Source organism: Barbus barbus, assembly GCF_936440315.1.
Source record: "Barbus barbus genome assembly, chromosome: 4".
In the NCBI taxonomy this organism is placed as follows: Eukaryota; Metazoa; Chordata; class Actinopteri; order Cypriniformes; family Cyprinidae; genus Barbus; species Barbus barbus.
Genome location: NC_136732.1, coordinates 21,258,457 through 21,276,755, shown reverse-complemented (window position 1 = coordinate 21,276,755; position 18,299 = coordinate 21,258,457). Strand labels below are relative to the sequence as shown.

General features: G+C 38.5%; 1 protein-coding gene across 2 annotated transcripts in view; it reads left to right on the top strand.

The window, feature by feature from the left end:
• Positions 1–4,262: 4,262 nt before the first annotated feature.
• LOC306865613 (3-phosphoinositide-dependent protein kinase 1-like) overlaps positions 4,263–18,299 on the top strand; it is a 30,576-nt gene continuing 16,539 nt past the window's right edge. Inside the window, exon 1 of one of the 2 annotated variants that reach the window (XM_079410328.1) lies at positions 4,263–4,402. In XM_079410328.1, coding sequence (XP_079266454.1) covers positions 4,379–4,402 — 24 coding nt within the window. In that variant the 5' untranslated portion in view covers positions 4,263–4,378. The remainder of the gene's footprint in view (positions 4,403–18,299) is intronic. The other variant, XM_079410326.1, reaches the window with a different exon arrangement.

Genomic DNA, 18,299 nt, shown 5'->3' with positions numbered 1-18,299 from the left:
TGACACAATCTGCATTGTAAAAAGCACTATATCAAATAATGGTGATTTGACTTGACCTTGATCTACTATTTGATCTACAGGAATGCATTATAAGGAATGGATTATAAATTTAATGATTTGTGATGGATTATCAACTAAGTATGCACCTTCCTTGTAGGTGCGTTCAGAGAGTATCGTATTTTTAATTAATCTCAAAGTGCATACAGCACAAAATCTGGCAGTTAGACATCCCGGCAGTGCGCTTTCCTCAGGTGAAGACACTTCTTTGATTTCTTTTTTTTTTCTTGTGCTTGCAGGTTCATTCTGAGAATCAACCCTGGTGGCACCAAATGCCATTCAGAGTCACAGATCAGATGGAACTCTGGAAAGAGTGTGCAAAGACAAAGCATCAGCCTGAATCCCCTCGTGGTGTTTCTCATCAGAGAGCTTGTCAACGTTGCCAAAATTACTGAAATTTAACACAACAACACAAACTAATTTTTACTGTATTTTATTTCTGTGAAGTCTGTTTTGCCATGCTGCAGATACAGTCCCCAGGGGACTGTGGTGATGCCCTTTTTCAGCTAGCACATGCTAGAGATGAAGATTTGTATTTTGTATTTTTAAAAAGAACGTTCAACAATTAAAAATAATATTATAAAGACAAATGCTAATGAGTTATTGTGCTCTTTATGGGGTTGTAAAATAATATGGCATATAGTGTTGTACTGCAATTAGATTGTTTTATACAGGTAAAAAATGAAAATAAACTGAACAGTACTAATATTGACAATACAGGAATAATATTTTAAATGAGAATACAGTAATAATACATCCAGCTACTGTAAAATTTACAGCAATCTCTTTACATTGTAGTTTAGGTGCCTATCCCCGAACGAGCAGGGGGTAATAATAAAATAATAATAAAAGCTGCGAGCATCTTCCGGAGCGGACAGCAGCAAATATCAATAAAGGTACATTTTCTTTCTTTTTCTGAAATCACTCACTGTTATACTGTACGTTTGTTTATAATTTTTCAAATATATTAACAAATATATTTAATCATCTTGTAAATGACACTCATAATAATCTATGTAATTAACGGGTTTATCTTTTATGAAGCCTCTTTGTGAGTTGAAGCAGGGAAGGGCAAACTTGGTACTGGAGGGCACGGTCCTGCAGTTTAGCTTTAACTCTAATTAAACACACCTCTACCTTAATTAGGACCAGTGCTGGGCTAGTTACTCAAAGAATGTAATATATTACTCATTACTAGTTACTCCTTTCAAAAGTAATATTGTTACTTTACTTGTTACTTTCTGGCAACAGTAATTAGTTACACTACTAGTTACATTACTGTTTCTTCAAGCCCCACAGAAGTTGTAACTGTGTATCTTCCACATACGATTCTTCTAGAATGTTACTAGTAACATATTTCTGCCTCATCATTTGACCAAAATCCACATTGGATCGCAGTCAGAAGTTATTACAAACACTCAATAGTGATTAATACAACACTTCTACTTGAATGTCACTATCAATCTCATTAATTGTCATGTGCAGCTTTAAGCTAATTGTAAGTTCTCCATTACATATACATTTCATTATGTATTTTATCAAATCACATAAGTTTGAAAGAAACTGTTTGATTTTTCAAAAAGATTTTTAATTATAGTAATATAATGTACATGTTGATCAGAGGGATGTGGGTGGGATGTAATGCCAGAGTAAAGTATAGCCACAACTTACACAACAGTGTTCAGATCATCTTTTGTCCTGAGAAAATCAATATAATGCAATATTTCTATCTGCTGAATGTAAGCTTTTCCATATTCCAAGCTTGCCTTCTCCACTGGAGACATCATATGCATCACATCGAGTCGTGAAAATTATGAAAATAAATCTAGGAATTATTTGATTGTTAGATTTTAAATCAGCGGGTTGAGGCATCAAAAGTAACTAAGCTGTTTTATGGATGGTAACTATAATATTATTACTGAAATCTTATTAGTAATTAGTTACACTACTAGTTACTGCAAAAAGTAATATTATTACAGTAACTAAATTACTAGTAACTAGGACAACTAGAAGGCTACAGGTAGGGGAGTTTTATCAGGGTCGGAGCTAAACTCATTTAATATTTAAACAATAAACAAATATACTGTACAGTATAACGGTGAGTGATTTCAGAAAAAGAAAGAAAAAAAACTTTATTGTTTGCCGCTCTCCTCTCCAGAAGTTTTTTTTCCTCCCTGCTGATAGGCATCCAAACTAGCTCTTCTGATTGGCTGAAATCCTCTGATCTCTGAAGAGTGCTCGCCGTTGCCTCTACAGATGCACAAATCACTTTTGCTCCATTTATCACACAGATATGTGGTGCAGAAGGGAGAGTGCGCGAAACTAGTCATTTGCAAGTGAAAAACAGCATTTAAGACTCGTAGCAGCAGATTCAAGCCGTTGTCCTTATATACTTGTGTTTGTGCTCGAAAAGAGTGCAAATCTCATTGCAAGAATTCAAATAGCCTACTGATCTGTGGATGTACAAAATTCGTCCATGACTTCACATTTTTGATGCAGGTGTGTGAATGTGTTTTGCACCATATTCACTGCAGCAATAGTAGCAAAACATGTGAGAGTACGAGTTTCTTGATTTGTGATTCGTAGAATAGGACTTGTGTTTCTGCAATGAAGAATTCGAGAAGGTGTAACTATTGTGTTGTGTTTGTGGGAGAGAGAAAAAAAATCTACAAGTTTGCGACTTTTGTCTGTGACTTCAAATTTACTGATACACATGTGTGGCTATTCTCTACAACTACAACTTCTGCTGTCACAGACGCTCAGCTGTTTTGCACCAAATTTACCTTCATATTTGGGCAGCATTACGCAAATATTTCCACACCGTGACGTAGACATATGGGGGCGGGTTTGAATGAGCTGTTTTAGGGGGGCGTGGACAAGTCTTAACTTTAATAAAGAATATCTCTTTGGGTTTCAGACTTTAGTCTTTGCAACTTTAGGGATCTCATTTATGCACAAACAGCTTGTAACACTCCAAAGAGAAAGGAAAACTTGAAATCGCACCATATGACCCCTTTAAAAACACACGAGTTACAAAGACAGCTGGGAAAGAAATTGCATTTTTATATTAGATCTGTGTGGCAGCAGCATAATGTACAGTAAATAAATCAATAAATCCACTGGTCCCTTGTCTCCTCTGAGGCTGGGACTCTAAATAGTGTTCTGTGCTCGTCTGTGCAGCCAAAGACAAAACAGTTAGCATGCTTTGCTTAAATTTTCGCCACGGCATTAGAACTGGTAGTTGTCGCTTGTAAAAACACAATGGTGGTGTCGTGGGTGGAAACATACAAATGAAGGGGGCAGTAATATTAAAATAAGATATTTCTATGTCACAGAGAAGTGAAATCTGAGCGGTTCATTTTTTCACAAGTCTGCTGAGAAAGGCTTACCAAAAAAAATAAAAAAAATTAAATTACTAGGTTGTTCTTTTTCACGTTTTCTGGGTTGGTAGATGCACCAGTGACCCAATTATAGCAATTAAATATAGAACATTTTTTCGATTGATTATTGATTAAATATAGAAAAGATTTTCATGATATGTCAACTTAAGATTTCCCTTCACTGGAAGAGAGGGGCCTAGCCCAATCCCTGAAGAACAACCCCATGCCATTATCCCTTCTCCACCAAACTTTACAAGTGGCACAGTGCAGCAGGCAGGTCACATTCTCCTGGTATCCGCCAAACCCAGACTCGCCCATCAGTCTGATGAACAGAGAAGATTCATCACTTCACAGAACACATACTTGGCAATGTGAGGCTTGCGGGCAGCTGCTCGGCTATGGAAAATCATTCAACGAAGCTCCCGCTTCACACTTTTTGTGCTGATATTAATGCCAGTGTTTGTTTGTAACTCTTCATATATGGAACCAGCAAAGTGCTAGCGACTTTTACCCTCCCTGTGACTTTGCCTTGTGGTTGAGTTGCTGCTTTCTAATCGCTTCGGCTTTCCAATAATACTACTTACAGGTGACCTTGGAATAGCAGGGATGAAATTTCACAAACTGACTTATTGCTGGCATCCTATCACATCACCACACTTAAATTACGAATGACCCATTTTCCAAATGCATGTAAATGCAGACTTGCTTAATTATATACAACAGTAATTACTATTTTTTGTATATGAAGCGGTGTATGTCCTAACCCCTCCCCCACACCTAACCCTATCCCTAAACGCGATCTTTAGGTGTCTCCCTGATCCCTGCGCTGCGCGCGCGAGCGCTTGTTGTGGTGTGACGTCAGAGCTGCAGCGGCCAGCCACTACAGAGAGCTCAGTCTATAATGACAACATTACTGAGACATTATCCGCCTGCAGCCGTCCATGGCCAAGACCAAGAGCCAAGCTGTGAGTACATGATGAAAAACACAACACAACATCTCGAGTCACGCCGAATGAGAGGATGTCCTGGAGCCGCATCTTTATGCACACTGTCTAAATTAGCCACTTGCTATCTTCTTCTAGCTAAGCAGCTTAGTGTGTTTTGGGAGGGGTTTCACTTTAGCAAGTTTTTTTCAAAAAATTTATGTAATTTGTTTGTTTTCGTGCGTTTTGGAAGACGAAGGGCACGGGCTTGTTTGTGTCAGCATTCCCTAATTTTGATGCTATAAAAAAGAAAAGAAAAAAATAATAAATAAAATCCGTGCTTTAACATAATTAATCGTTATTGCATGTAGTGATGTCATTAGTTATATACAGTGTGATTTTGTTGTAATTACTGTGGTTGTTTTGACTTGTAGTTTGTCAGCTGACAGGCTAAAAACAAACAGCAGAGCTCGTGAACATGCCAGAGGAAGTGACGCAGCAGCGCAGCAGTCTGTTAATGGTGGATTTGTTTAATTTGTCTGTACAGTCACCTCGTGAAACCGCTCGCACACAACACCGTGACTTTTAACCAGCCGTATTTTACGAGCTAATTCAACTCCGAAACTCCGACTGTTTACAGCAGAAGAGACATATAAACAAATAGTGCTTATCATTAGGCCGACGTGATTATTTCCACAAATTAGCCCATATACACAGGTTCGAAAGCAGAGGAGTTGTACTAGGATAAAACAGCAAAACTGAAGAAAATTATTATTATTATTTTTTCTTGGCTGTTACTTTGATTAAAATTAAAATGTCAAACAAATGGGTGTTTTAAAATGATTGTTTTACAGTTTACATTATTTTAGCTTATTTGTTGCACAAAATTACAAAACAAAATGTTACGTTTTTACACTATATGGTCATGGAAAACCTGTAAGAGTCATGGAAATGGATAAAATCTTAAATATGTAAATTTTCTAGAATTTTCAGTAGCATTTTGTGTCTTTAGTATAGAAGCCTTTTTCTGCCACATACAGTAAGAAAAAAATCCATTGGTAAACTATCAATTATGACACAAGTCAAATTAAATTAAACTTTAAGTCATAATTATAAGATTAAAACGTTGAAATTGACAAACTTTTGAAATTATGCAATATTATTAAGTCACGACAGTCAAAATTATGTCAAAGTCATTCTTTTTATCGTAATTTTGCGTTTCAATCTTCTCATGATTATGGCTTAGTATCTCAATTTATGTTATGACTTCATTTGGCAGAAATTGACTTTCTTGTATTACAGTAAAAAAAGTAGTAAAAAAAGATCATTTAAATATATTATTCTAAGATTTAGATGGAAAATACACCACAGCAGTATCCATCCACACAATGACTTTTAAAACTACTTATTTAGTATCACAATTTAATTCACAAAAATTTAGGGGCCAGAAGAAAATACCCTGTAATTACTTCCACAAGATCAATAGCCTGCCGCTAATAAATAATAAAGTTGATTAGACAAATGCAGCTGTATAGGAGAATTGTGTTATGACATCTGCGTTAAGGTGTCAAATATGTGACCACATATTTGATAATGAGCCGCAGCACATGCAGGAAATTCATGCTGCATTTCTTACCTACAATGCACTGAATTAAACAGTTACTCAGAGTCATTGTGCATGGCTGTGTGTGAGCTAAACAAGTGTTTGCACTCTCGAAGATACGATCTGACATTTGCAGCTTGTATGTCTCGATACATATGTGGCATCTACAGAGATGTTGTCACGCCAGTGTTTAACAGCAATATGCAGACAGGCTAGACATTGTCTACATATATGCTGTCATCTGTCTTTTGCTGTGTTTGATTAAGATTATGTTTTGTTTTTTAAAATATAAAAGCACTTTGTCTAGACCTTCATGAACGTATTTTCCTTGTGAAGCACTTGGCTTACCAACTCGTTTGCATTCACGCTTATTTTGGCAGCCTGTCAACCTTTACTATAGTGTTCTCTCATGCATACAGTGCCTCTATTTGCTTTTTAAGTCATGCAATGCTGGCTGTTAAAGATGTCATGTCAGGGTATTGTATTTGTTGACTCTATCCAAACTTGGCTTCCTAATCTAGTTTTAAATGTGACTTCCAGGAAAGATGTCCGTTGTGCGATCAGATTACAGCGTGGTACACTATTTTGATGGCATTGATCCTGAGGGAGGTGGAGGCCTTATTCCGCAGCTTGAAATCGTTAATGTTCTTTTAGCCATCGTGTTTATGCCACTCCCATTTATATTATTAATGTGCTATAAAGGAAGTGATGCTATCTGTTAATACTTGAAGTATCTGTTCAGATAGCTGATCCTTTTACAAACACACACTACCAGTCAAGTTTCTCATGATCTTATATTCTGTCAAACATAATGTCTGTGTGTGTATTTATTCATAAAAAACCTATAAAAAAAAAAAAAAAAACTTTTGGTAACATAATTATGAATTATGAAATAAGAGATAAAAATTAGATAAAAAGTCATTAACGACAGTAAAAATTATTGCATACTAAGTAACATTTTTCTTCTCATAATTTTGACTTTTTATGTAGTAAATATGATTTACCAAAGCATTATCAAGTCAAGTCAATATTATTTGTATAGCGCTTTTAACAATGCAAATTGTGTCAAAGCAGCTTTACATCGGCTTGATCTAAAGCTGGGTGGCTTTATATTAGCTTTACAGTATTTAGACGAGGAAATAGTTTGTCGAAATACTGTCGTTCTCCTCTGGCCAGACGAAACCAGCAGGTTGTTCCATGCTGCAGCAGAGTCAGATTGTGCAAAGGACTCATCTGTTTCCTGTGGTCTTGTCCCGATGACCGTCTTGGAGACAGGGTCTTCACTGGGGATCAGTCTCTGGGGCTCATCTAGGTGTCCTGGCTGTAGAGGTCATCTCTAGGTGCTGATCCACCATCTGATCTGAATACAGTCTGGATCTGGGTGGCTGCAGTGACCTCGGAATAAGAAAGACACAGGCTAATATTAGTGTAGATGCCATTCTTCTAACAATGTAACAAGTACATCAGGTGTTTTGGGAAGTGTTCCCGGTTCCGGTTGACCTAATTAGTGCAGCCTAACAATCCTTTAAAGGATTTGAATTATAGAAATGTGATAGTGTATTATGTGTAAGACAGGTTCAAGAGATGGGTCTTTAATCTAGATTTAATCTGACAGAGTGTGTCTGCTTCCCGAACAGTGTTAGGTAGATTGTTTGGGCGCTAAATAGGAAAACGACCTCCCGCCCGCAGTTGATTTTGATATTCTAGGTATTATCAAATGGCCAGAGTTTTGAGATCGCAGCGGACGTGAAGGACTATAATGCGATAAGAGCTCGCTCAGGTACTGAGGTGCCAAACCATTCAGGGCCTTATAGGAAATTAGCAAGATCTTAAAATGTATATGATGTTTAATAGGGCTTACATGTATTCGAGAGATAATTTGACAGTACATATTTTGATAATTTAAATGCATAAATAATAATTAAAAAAATATATATAATTCTAAGAATTAAGATTATTATTATTAAATCCTAGGATGCTCCTTTTTGTCACTGCATAATGCATTTTTTCATATTACTGATGACTGATGAAAATAATATTTGAAATAGTATTATTAAAAATTGAAGGATTAAATAAATAAAATAGTAATAAAAAAGAATTAGAAGGTGTGTGAAAACGTTTGACTGGTGCTGCACTTGTTTGAGATTTTATTATTTTAGTACTTTCTTTTAGTGCTGTTTGCGGACAGTTTAAATTCCTTCTACCTTTTAATGTATCATAATACTGTGTGTATATGGCATGTATATGGCTCCTGCAGCATCCATGTTGTCAGTTACAGGCAGGGGGGACAGTCCTCTTTAGTTTCTGTGGTTTAGTTTGTTTGGCAAAGTGGTATTGGCCTTATGTAGCAGGTGTCTGGAAAGTACCAGGGTTTTACACTAATAACAGAACCTTTTAGAATGTTTTCTTTTTCTCTCTCCACATTTCTCATAGTAAACAAATGAGGAGTGATCAACCTGCTGTGGGGAAGCAGGTCTTCCTTTATTTGCATGGCTTTGGGTGTCATCTTCAAGCTAAACTGCCTCATGTTGATACAGATACTACTTTATGTATAAAAGATATATATATATATATATATATATATATGTATGTATGTATATGTGTGTATATATATATATATATATATATATATACACACACACACACACACACACTCATGGCCAGAATTGTTGGTACCCTTGGTAAATATGATCAAAAAAGGCTGTGAAAATAAATTTGCATTGTTAATCCTTTTGATCTTTTATTTAAAAAAATCATTCACAAAAATGTCTTTCATTGGAGAATAAGAATTTAAAATGGGGGGGAAATATCACTATGGAATAAATGTTTTTTTTCTCAAACACATGTTGGACACAATTACTGTTAGGGTACCCCTAGAAATTCTTATTAGTAAAATATACCTGAAATATATTCCTATTCATATTCACAATTTTGAGCACACCAGCGTGATTATGAACATGAAATTATCCAACCATGGCTTCCTGTTTCACAGAAATATAAATAGGAGGGAAAATAAAACAAAGGCCAAATTCCAAATTAATCATCCATCACAATGAGAAAAACCAAAGAATATATTTCTGATGTGCAGCAAAAGATAATTGAGCTTCACAAATTAGAAAGTGGCTTCAAGTAAAGAGCTAGAGCAGTGAAAATCCCCATTTCCACCATCAGGGCAATAATTAAAAATTTCCAATCAACAGAAAATGTTACGAAACTGACTGGAAGAGGACGTGTGTCTAAATTGTCCTAATGCACGGTGAGAAGGAGAGTTTGAGTGGCTAAAGATTCTTCAAGGATCACAGCTGGAGAATTGCCTTAAAACAAATATTTATTTAGCAAAATCCTATCATTTTAATAAATATTACAAGAAATTTATGAAAAATTGTTGCTGCTCCAATTAAGCTCAGTGTGCTGTCTTTAAGCTCTTCCACATTGAATGTCTATGTAAATACTTCATAAAGAGACTTTAAATATTAACTGATGATTGTCACTTTAAGTTAAGTTAATCTATTTTCTATGGATTCTGTCAACTCAAATCTGCAGACTGGCTCTGATCTTTGGCAACTAGCATCAACTTTTCCAGACTGTAAATCTGTGGAAAATCGGAGCAAAAATCGTGTAGTGTATTCCAGCCATTAGAGACTATAGATAAGTTGACATCCATTTAAAAAGAGGTATCATAATGAGGCTAGTTTCTGTGTTCATCCCCATGAATTAAATGTTTTATTGGTTTGTTTGTTTTATTTGATTTTTGAATATGTTACATAGCTGAACGTGGACTAGTATAGGCTAGAGCAGGGATCCTCAAATCTGGCCCACAAGATCCAGTTTCCTGCAGAGTTTAGCTCTAACCCTAATCAAACACACCTGAGCATGCCAATCAATGTCTTCAGGATCATTAGAAAATCACAGATAGGTGAGTTTGATCAGGGTTGGAGCTAAACTCTGCAGTGCATTGGACATCCAGGGCAAGATTTGAGGAACCCTGGGCTAGAGGTTGCAATGTGCTTATATTACACTTCATTATGAATATATAATGACTTGAATGCCTTGTTGCTTGATTTTAGTGTTCTGTTTTTTTGTTATTGACTTTGTACCTTCAAAAAAAAATTGTTTTACAATTATTCTTAAAAATATTTCCTTAAAATAAACAATAATTTTTAATAAAACATGATGTGGGCCAGGGAGGTGCGGTCAGGGTAGGCAGGGTAGGCAGTGCCTCACCAATGTTGACATTACATTTATTAATTCCAAGAGCTTTATTAATTCACCACAAACCACATTATTAATTGCATTTATTTTATTCCAAATATTAATTTTTGTAACAAACATTTTCAGGAATACACATATAATATACTCATTTTGCCATTGTTTGCTCCTAAAAACCATTGTTTCATGCAGGAAATTCAAGGCCATGGCCATTGAGGCAGATGTTAGCAGTGCCTCTTTGGTCCATAGAACGTAGTTTACGTAGATTTGCGCATGCGCAGTCAGTTCTCATGCTGTCTTTAATTATCACCATTGAGGCAGAGACCGAGTTTGCTTCATGTCACGTGATCCACTCGCTCTCACTCAATCCGCGCTTCCCGATACTTAGCATCTAGCGGCACCTTGCGTTGGCTGTCAACCTAGTTCGACGGCTGTGAACCGTTGGATATTTGGATATTATGGATATTTATTACTTAAAAAGATTTTCAACATTGTCCTATGAAGAAAAAAGAGCTTTTTTGAAATTGAGAAATACACCCAACAAAGAGGACTTTTACAACAAAGTAACCCAGACAGCAACATCGTGTTGGCCCAGATCCGGCCCACATCTGGCCCGTGTGAAATCCATGCAGGCCAGATGTGGGCCGGATCCGGGGAATTGACATCTTTGTCCAGAGGGATAGACGCATGGACATCGTCTACAAATAAAAGTAAGCACCCCCTTTAAAACGTAAACTATTAATTTATTTATTATTTTTAAAACCCTTATATTGGCTTGTGTGTGTTGTCTGATGGTGGGCTATAGGCCTGCTGTGCGCTGACACCAAAATGTTCTCTCTTCCATACCCTGGTGCGCTGTCACCTCTGCCACATTTGTACTGTATGTCTATCTGTGCGATTATGGTGCATTTCGTAAGGGTTAAAATGCTGTTTTGTAGTTCTCTTTTTTAAATCCTGGTGCGCCGTCGCCAGATGCTCATTGCGTGTCGGTGTGTGCGCCTAGCGCAGTTTGTAGGAGCGAATAAGCTGTTTTTGTACTTTAAAGCTGACACAATGTTTTTTCTGACTGTAGCCTATTCAAATCCTGGTGTGCCGTCAACAGACCAATAGTGTGTGTGTGGCTGTCTGTGCGCCTTTGCGCATTTTGAAGGAGTGACTAGGCCGCTTGTCGGTTCGCTGACACCGCGCCGCCTCCCTCTCTTACTGTGTCCCGCACAAAACATTTGTTTGTTGTAGAAGTCATCATAAGATAGATGTGTCCATTAATCTGATTATTAGATTTGATTGTGCATTAGCCTCACATATGATATGACTGACTTTGCTGTATGCAGGCAGCGATGTGATGATGCCTGATATGAACTTGGGTTGCTACATTAACTGAATTAATATATGAACATATATGCCACATTGATAGGTCACAGCCTGCCCATGACAAGATTTCACCGCACGTTACTGAGGGCCTAATGGGAACAGGGGTGTGCTTAAAGGGTACTGAAATGTACCCATTAAGCACAGCCAGACTTTTTGAATTTAACAATGTATATCTTAATTGAAATGCTTTTGTCATATAAAATAAATGTAAATATTTTTGTGTGAGAGATTAATATTTAATTTTAACATACAGTATCTCACAGAAGTGAGTACACCCCTCGCATTTTTGTAAATATTTTATTATATCTTTTCATGTGACAACACTGAAGAAATAACACTTTGCTACAATGTAAAGTAGTGAGTGTACAGCTTGTATAACAGTGTAAATTTGCTGTCCCCTCAAAATAACTCAACACATAGTCATTAATATCTAAACCGCTGGCAACAAAAGTTAGTACACCCCTAAGTGAAAATGTCCAAATGAGGTGGACCGTTCATCTTCGGAACACAAATTAAGATATTTTTGATGGAATCTGAGAGCTCTCAGACTAGGGCTGGGCGATTTGGCCTAAAACCAAAATCTCGATTAATTGAACATTTTAACTCGATTACGATTAATGAACGATTATTTTATTTATTTTTTATTTTTTTGCCCTCATAGTTCACTGACAAGTTTTGTACAGTAAATATGCTCACATATTACAAGTGAGAGATTTTTGAATGAAGGGTGGATTACTTGATTTTAAAATAATTGAAGGAAACACACACCATCTACTATCTATGATTATTTATTGAACATCAATGTTAAACAACTGAAATTAAAGCACACATTGCCTAAAACGAACAGTCACTTTGTTCTTATAAAAAAAGTAAAAATAAATAACTTGCACTTTTGGAAACAAAATAAATTATTTTCAATGTTTTTCTTATTAAAAGTAGAAAATAAGCAGTATCTCTTCTAAATAAAATAACTCGTTCATATTCAGTAACGTGATTGTGCTCCAAGTGTTGAAACAAATTGGTGGTGTTACCTTTGGACGTCGAAACTGTTTTTCTACAGTGTCTACATCTGACTTCATTTTGTTCCATGTCATCCTTACTGAAGCCAAAATGTGTCCAAATGACAGAGACTGCGTTTTTCTTTGGTACAAGCTGCTCTTGTTGCTCAGTTGTCTCAGTGATTAAGCTCTTCATGCTCGACATGTCGGCGGAATAACGTAATGTAAGGGAGCGGGGTCACGTGACTCCACACGCGGTAGTGTTTTAAAGGGAAAGTAATCGAAATAATCGACCTGGAAAAATTTGATCGATTATAGGTTCTGAATGTCGATTTCGATTACTTTTCGATTAATCGCCCAGCCCTATCTCAGACCCTCCATAGGCCTCCAACACATCTTGCCCCAGCGTGATGCACCATCTGCCACTGCTCCGTCGTGGGCCAGCCCCCAGTCTGCTCGTCGCCGGGGTCACCCTCCTGCGTCCTCCAGAGCTGCTCCGCCCCGTGCTGAATCATCACCTAGGCTGGCGCGTCGAGCCTCTCGCAGGAGTGCGGCGCCCCCCGTGTCCCAGCCGGCCCCGAAATCGTCCAGGGAGGCGATAAAAGTGGCCCTGACATGGGCAACCTGGAGATGTGGGAAGATGCTCTTTCTAAGGAGACAGCGAGGTCAGCGCCGCTCCTTCCCCCGATGGAGGGTCGGGTGGAGAATCAATTATTCCGTTCTGTTGCTGGCTCAAGGGCCAGAGGTAACCACATTGTCAAAGTAAGAGCAATTTCCTTTTCCTCAGGGTTCTCAGGCTCGTGGGCTGACAGTGTGCGCTGACAGACGCACTGCCTCATCACTCTCACCCATGATGCCCCCTCTTGCTAGTGGTCAAAAGAATGCAGTTGGGAGACGCGATGCCTCTCCACGCATCTCTGGCCAGTCCCTCCGGGGATGTGAGGAGTTCTGCTGTGGTCAATCAGAACACAAAGCCTTCTGTGCTATCCAGGTCGACTCCCTTCTGCTGCACCACCACGAGTACGTCGATTGTCCCTTTGGTGTCACTTGTATGGAGTTTGGGGGCGTGGCTTGCGCTGCCCATCCCACTGGCTCATTCAAACAATCCGACTCAGCTATGCAATTCAGTTCACCAGTGTCATTCGCCTTTGACACAGTTCGTCGGTTTGTGTTCGAGGGTTGGGGATTGCAGTACAGGGTCCTCCCTTTCGGGCTCTCCCTGTCCTCTCGTGTCTTTGCGAAAGTCACGGAGGGTGCACTTGCCCCGTTACGAGAAGTGGTCATCAGGATCCTCAACTGTCTTGAGCATGGCCTATGCCGAGAAAAGTTGTGTGATCACAAGGACCTGGTGCTCTGGCACCTCAGCCAGTTGAAGCTTCGGGTCAACTAGGGAAAGAGCAAGCTCTCCCCCATATAGATAAACTCTTTTCTAAGTATGGAGTTAGGCTTGGAGTGTGTGGCGCGTCTCACCAACGACCGTGCCCAGTCCATGCTGAACTGCCTGAGTTATTTCAGAGGCAGGATGGTGGTACCACTGAAACACATTCAGAGGCTCCTGGGGCATATGGCATCCGCAGCCGCAGTCTCGCTGCTCGGATTGCTTCATATGGGACCACTTCAGCACAGGTTACACTCCCGAGTCCCGAGATGGGCATGGCGCCGTGGTACAGTTCGTGTGACCATCCCGCCAACGCATTGCCGCTCATTCAGTCCCTGGACGGACCTTGTCTTTCTACTAGGGGTGGAACGGTACACAGATGTCACGGTTTGGTACGTACCTCGGTTCGGGTGTCACGGTTCGATACGATTTCAGTACAACAGGAAAAAAATATATATATACTATGCTCGGTTTCTTTTTATTTATTTTGAACAGACAGTAGTGCAAAAAAAAAAAAAATTCCACCTAGATGTGAAAATACTAAATATTATTGCATTATGTTATATAAATCTGTTTTGTTTTCATTGTGAGTGTACACAAATAAAAGCAGACCTTTATACAGTGATGCATTATTAATAAGACAATAGAAATAGAAATAGAAATTTCACTAGGTTTTTAATGTTGATTCTGATGGTATAAGGAAACAGTTGAAGTGATCGTACACACACACAAAAACACATCAGTTCTAGCATTGCTAACTTGACAGCGCAGTTGGTACTTTTTATGTTGGAACGCGACTGAAGTGCAAAGCATATAATTGACATAATAAATAATGGTTTAGCATTCAGATACGTTATATCGGAAATATAATGGAATATTTGGATTTGTGCCGAATGAGAGAGGTAAGATTCACGAGCACAAAGACCCATTTCACAAATGGTTGAGTATGCAAGCTTATAATGTATACTCTATGTCAGTCTATGTGAGAGATGCTTTCAGAATCAGCACATGGTCACTGCCTGAGGGCTTTGTTTTCAAGTGCGCAACTCATGGCATTCGCTGTTCTTCTGTTGGCAGTTATCAAACAGCGTTGCATTACAGCGCCCCCTTCCTTGGGGGGTGAATTGCCTGTATTCGTTGTAAGGCCTCATGCACCGAACCGAGATGTCCGTACCGTGAAGGTTCGGTACAAATACATGTATAGTTCCACTAGGGCTGGGTGATATGAGCAAAAATTAATATCTCTGTATTTTTTGGCTGATTTGCGGTATACGGTATATATCTCGGTATTTATAGGCTTTTGTATTTGGATTAAACAGATAAAGTGAATGTAACCATATGCATATATTATGTTAAAAAGGGTTAAAATCACATTACATTCTAACATTGTAACATTACAATCTAAAACCAAAAATAATGCTTTTAAAGCAGAAGTTAAATTTACTAAACTAAAAATGAAAATAATAAAAAAAAGCACAGACTAATTGAGTAAAAAGGCTGTTTTGTTTTGATAACCCCATTACAGTCAGTTTACAGTTAGTGCTATAATACAAATACACTTACTTGTAGGTTTAAAATTTTACGTATGACACATGTATTGTTTATTAACTACAAATATTTCAGCAAAATGTTTATTTTAGTCAGAATTATTGCGCTCCTATTACATCGCACGTCTGTTTGGCGCGCATTCACGCGGCGGCGCTCGTTCAATGAAGTCTGTGAAGTTTAGCGGAGAATCTCAAAGCAGAAGGCTCATGCATTTCTTACAGCAAAATATAAATATTTCCATGGCTTTCTAACATTTACAGATGGAGAATAGACCTGTGAAATGTAAGTTATGCATTAGGAATTATGCATAAGGAAAACAGCACATCTCAAACACATTAAACAGCGAGTCACTGTCAGTGGCACGCGCAGCCTTTTTGTCAGAGCATCTGACTGGGCGAGCCGCTTTAAACTGAAAGTAAAATAGGTCTATAGCAAGGGTCTCAAACTCAAATTAGCTGGGGGCCATTGCTGTGACTGACATCTCATAGGAGGGCCGTTTTAACATTGAAGCACAAGAAGAAAGCACAAAAGTTCTGGAAATTTACTTTAATTGCTGAGATGTTAGCTCACATTTCTTTTAAATTACATTACTAACATATTTTTTTCATGCTTAACAAAAATATAAACAACAGTGTTAAAAATGTAAAATTATATAACAATGCACAGACAGTTACCTACTTTATTTTAACTTAAGTAATTTATCAAAACTGTGCTGAACCTTACACTGAACAACTGCGATCTCTGAATACATTTGCAAACTATTCTATTTCTTGCCAGACACTTGGCAGCGCTTCTGCTCACACAACTGAGCCACGTTTGCCCTGATGGAGTTCACAGTTGAAACCCTGAGTACAGCTTCAAGATGAGCATCACTAAGCCTGGACCTGAACTTGCATTTATTGAAGTTCATAGTTGAGAAAAGTTTCTCACACAGGTATGTGCTTCCAAAAAGGCACATTAACCGACTGAACACTTTGGAAAGCTCTGGGAAGCATGGAGGTAATTCTCTCAGAAACTGTGCAGTCTTGTCTGCATTTCCTTGTGCCTCTCTGAATTTAGTTTTTAGCTCACTGTTGCACTGCAAGTCAATAAGTTCCATTTGCAACAAATTTGGGACACTCTCCACATCAGCTGAGAAGGGGTCTGCAAACAGCTGGAAAGTGTCACAGTGTGCCTTGAAGTCACCAAAACGCTGATCAAATTCCTGAAGTAGGTTTTCAACAGCAGAGGCATATTCATCACCATTGAATGCTATGCCCTCCTCCACAAGAGATCTGCATGTTGTGAAATGACTGAGATTTTTTGCAGAAAGCTGAGTTTTCCACAATCTCAATTTTGTGGAGAAGGCTTTCACACTTTCATACGCTGCTGTGATGAGATGACCAGGGCCCTGGAGCTTCAGGTTAAGGATGTTCAGCTCTTGTGTAATGTCCACTAGGAATGCAAGGTCCATGACCCATTTAGGATCATCAAATTCAGGAACATCCATTCTGCCATCTTCCATAAATCTCTTCACCTCTGTTCTTAACTCAAAAAATCTCTTCAAGACATTTCCCCTGCTGAGCCAGTGCACCTCAGTAAAGTAAAGTACATCACCATATGTTGCCTCAATTTCTTCTAAAAAGGCTCGAAACTGGCGGTGCTGTAAACTTCTTGACCTGATGTAATTGATGCATCTTAGGACAACAGACATGACGTGTTCATATTTTAAGCATTTGCTGCACAGTGCCTGCTGGTGTATAATGCAGTGCAGAACAACTGCTGGATCTGCATTTTCCTCTTCCAACTTTCTTTGTACCAGCGCTACCAGTCCATTTTTTTTACCTGTCATAGATGGGGCGCCATCGGTGGTAATGCCTACTAGTCTGCTCCACGGCAAACCAGCACGTTCAATCGCGTCGCACAGATGCTGAAATATATCTTTGGCCGTTGTACGACCGTGAATTGGACACAAACTCAGCAATTCTTCCGTCACCTCAAACTGGTCATTAATACCTCTGATGAAAATAGCTAGCTGAGCAGTGTCAGTTTTGTCTGTACTTTCGTCAAGCGCCACAGAGTACGCAGTGAAAACTCTAGCTTTCCCGCGTAGCTGGTCATAGATGTCACTCGATAACTCGGTAATCCGCTCTGCCACTGTATTGGCCGATAGAGAGAGATTGTTGAACATGTTCTTCTTTTCTGGACATAGAATATCAGCGACCTTCAACATGCAGTCCTTCATAAACTGCCCTTCAGTGAATGGCTTTCCTGCTTTAGCGATCATTTCACTCACTACATAACTCGCTTCAACGGCAGCATCAGCATCCTTTTTGGCTCTGTGGAAAAGGCTTTGCTGGGACTTTAGCTCTCTCTGCAACTGTGTGGCTCGTTTTTTTCTCTCGTCTTCCTGGTAATTGTCATACTGGTCTCCGTGTTTAGTCAAGTAATGACGCTTGAGATTGTATTCCTTCAGAACGGCAACTTTTTCTTTACATATCAGACAGGTGGCGTTTCCATTAAACTCCACAAAAAAATACTGCAGTGTCCATCTTTCTTGAAACAGTCTGTGTTCATCATCCACCTTCCTTTTCGGTTTGGAATTAGACATTTTTGTTCACAGCCAAACAAAAAATAAAATGCTAAAGCCCAGAAATCAGATAACGTCGCAAGTCTGCCGGCATGCGCGGGTTTTTTGCGCTATCATCACTATTTTTAAATTTTTTTATTATTTAACCGTGTTTTAGTTTCTAGTACATATTGAATGGGTAGTTTAAATTGATATAAAACAGCTACAAATAATAATAATAATAATTTTAAAAATAATAATATTTTTGCGGGCGCGATTTGCGT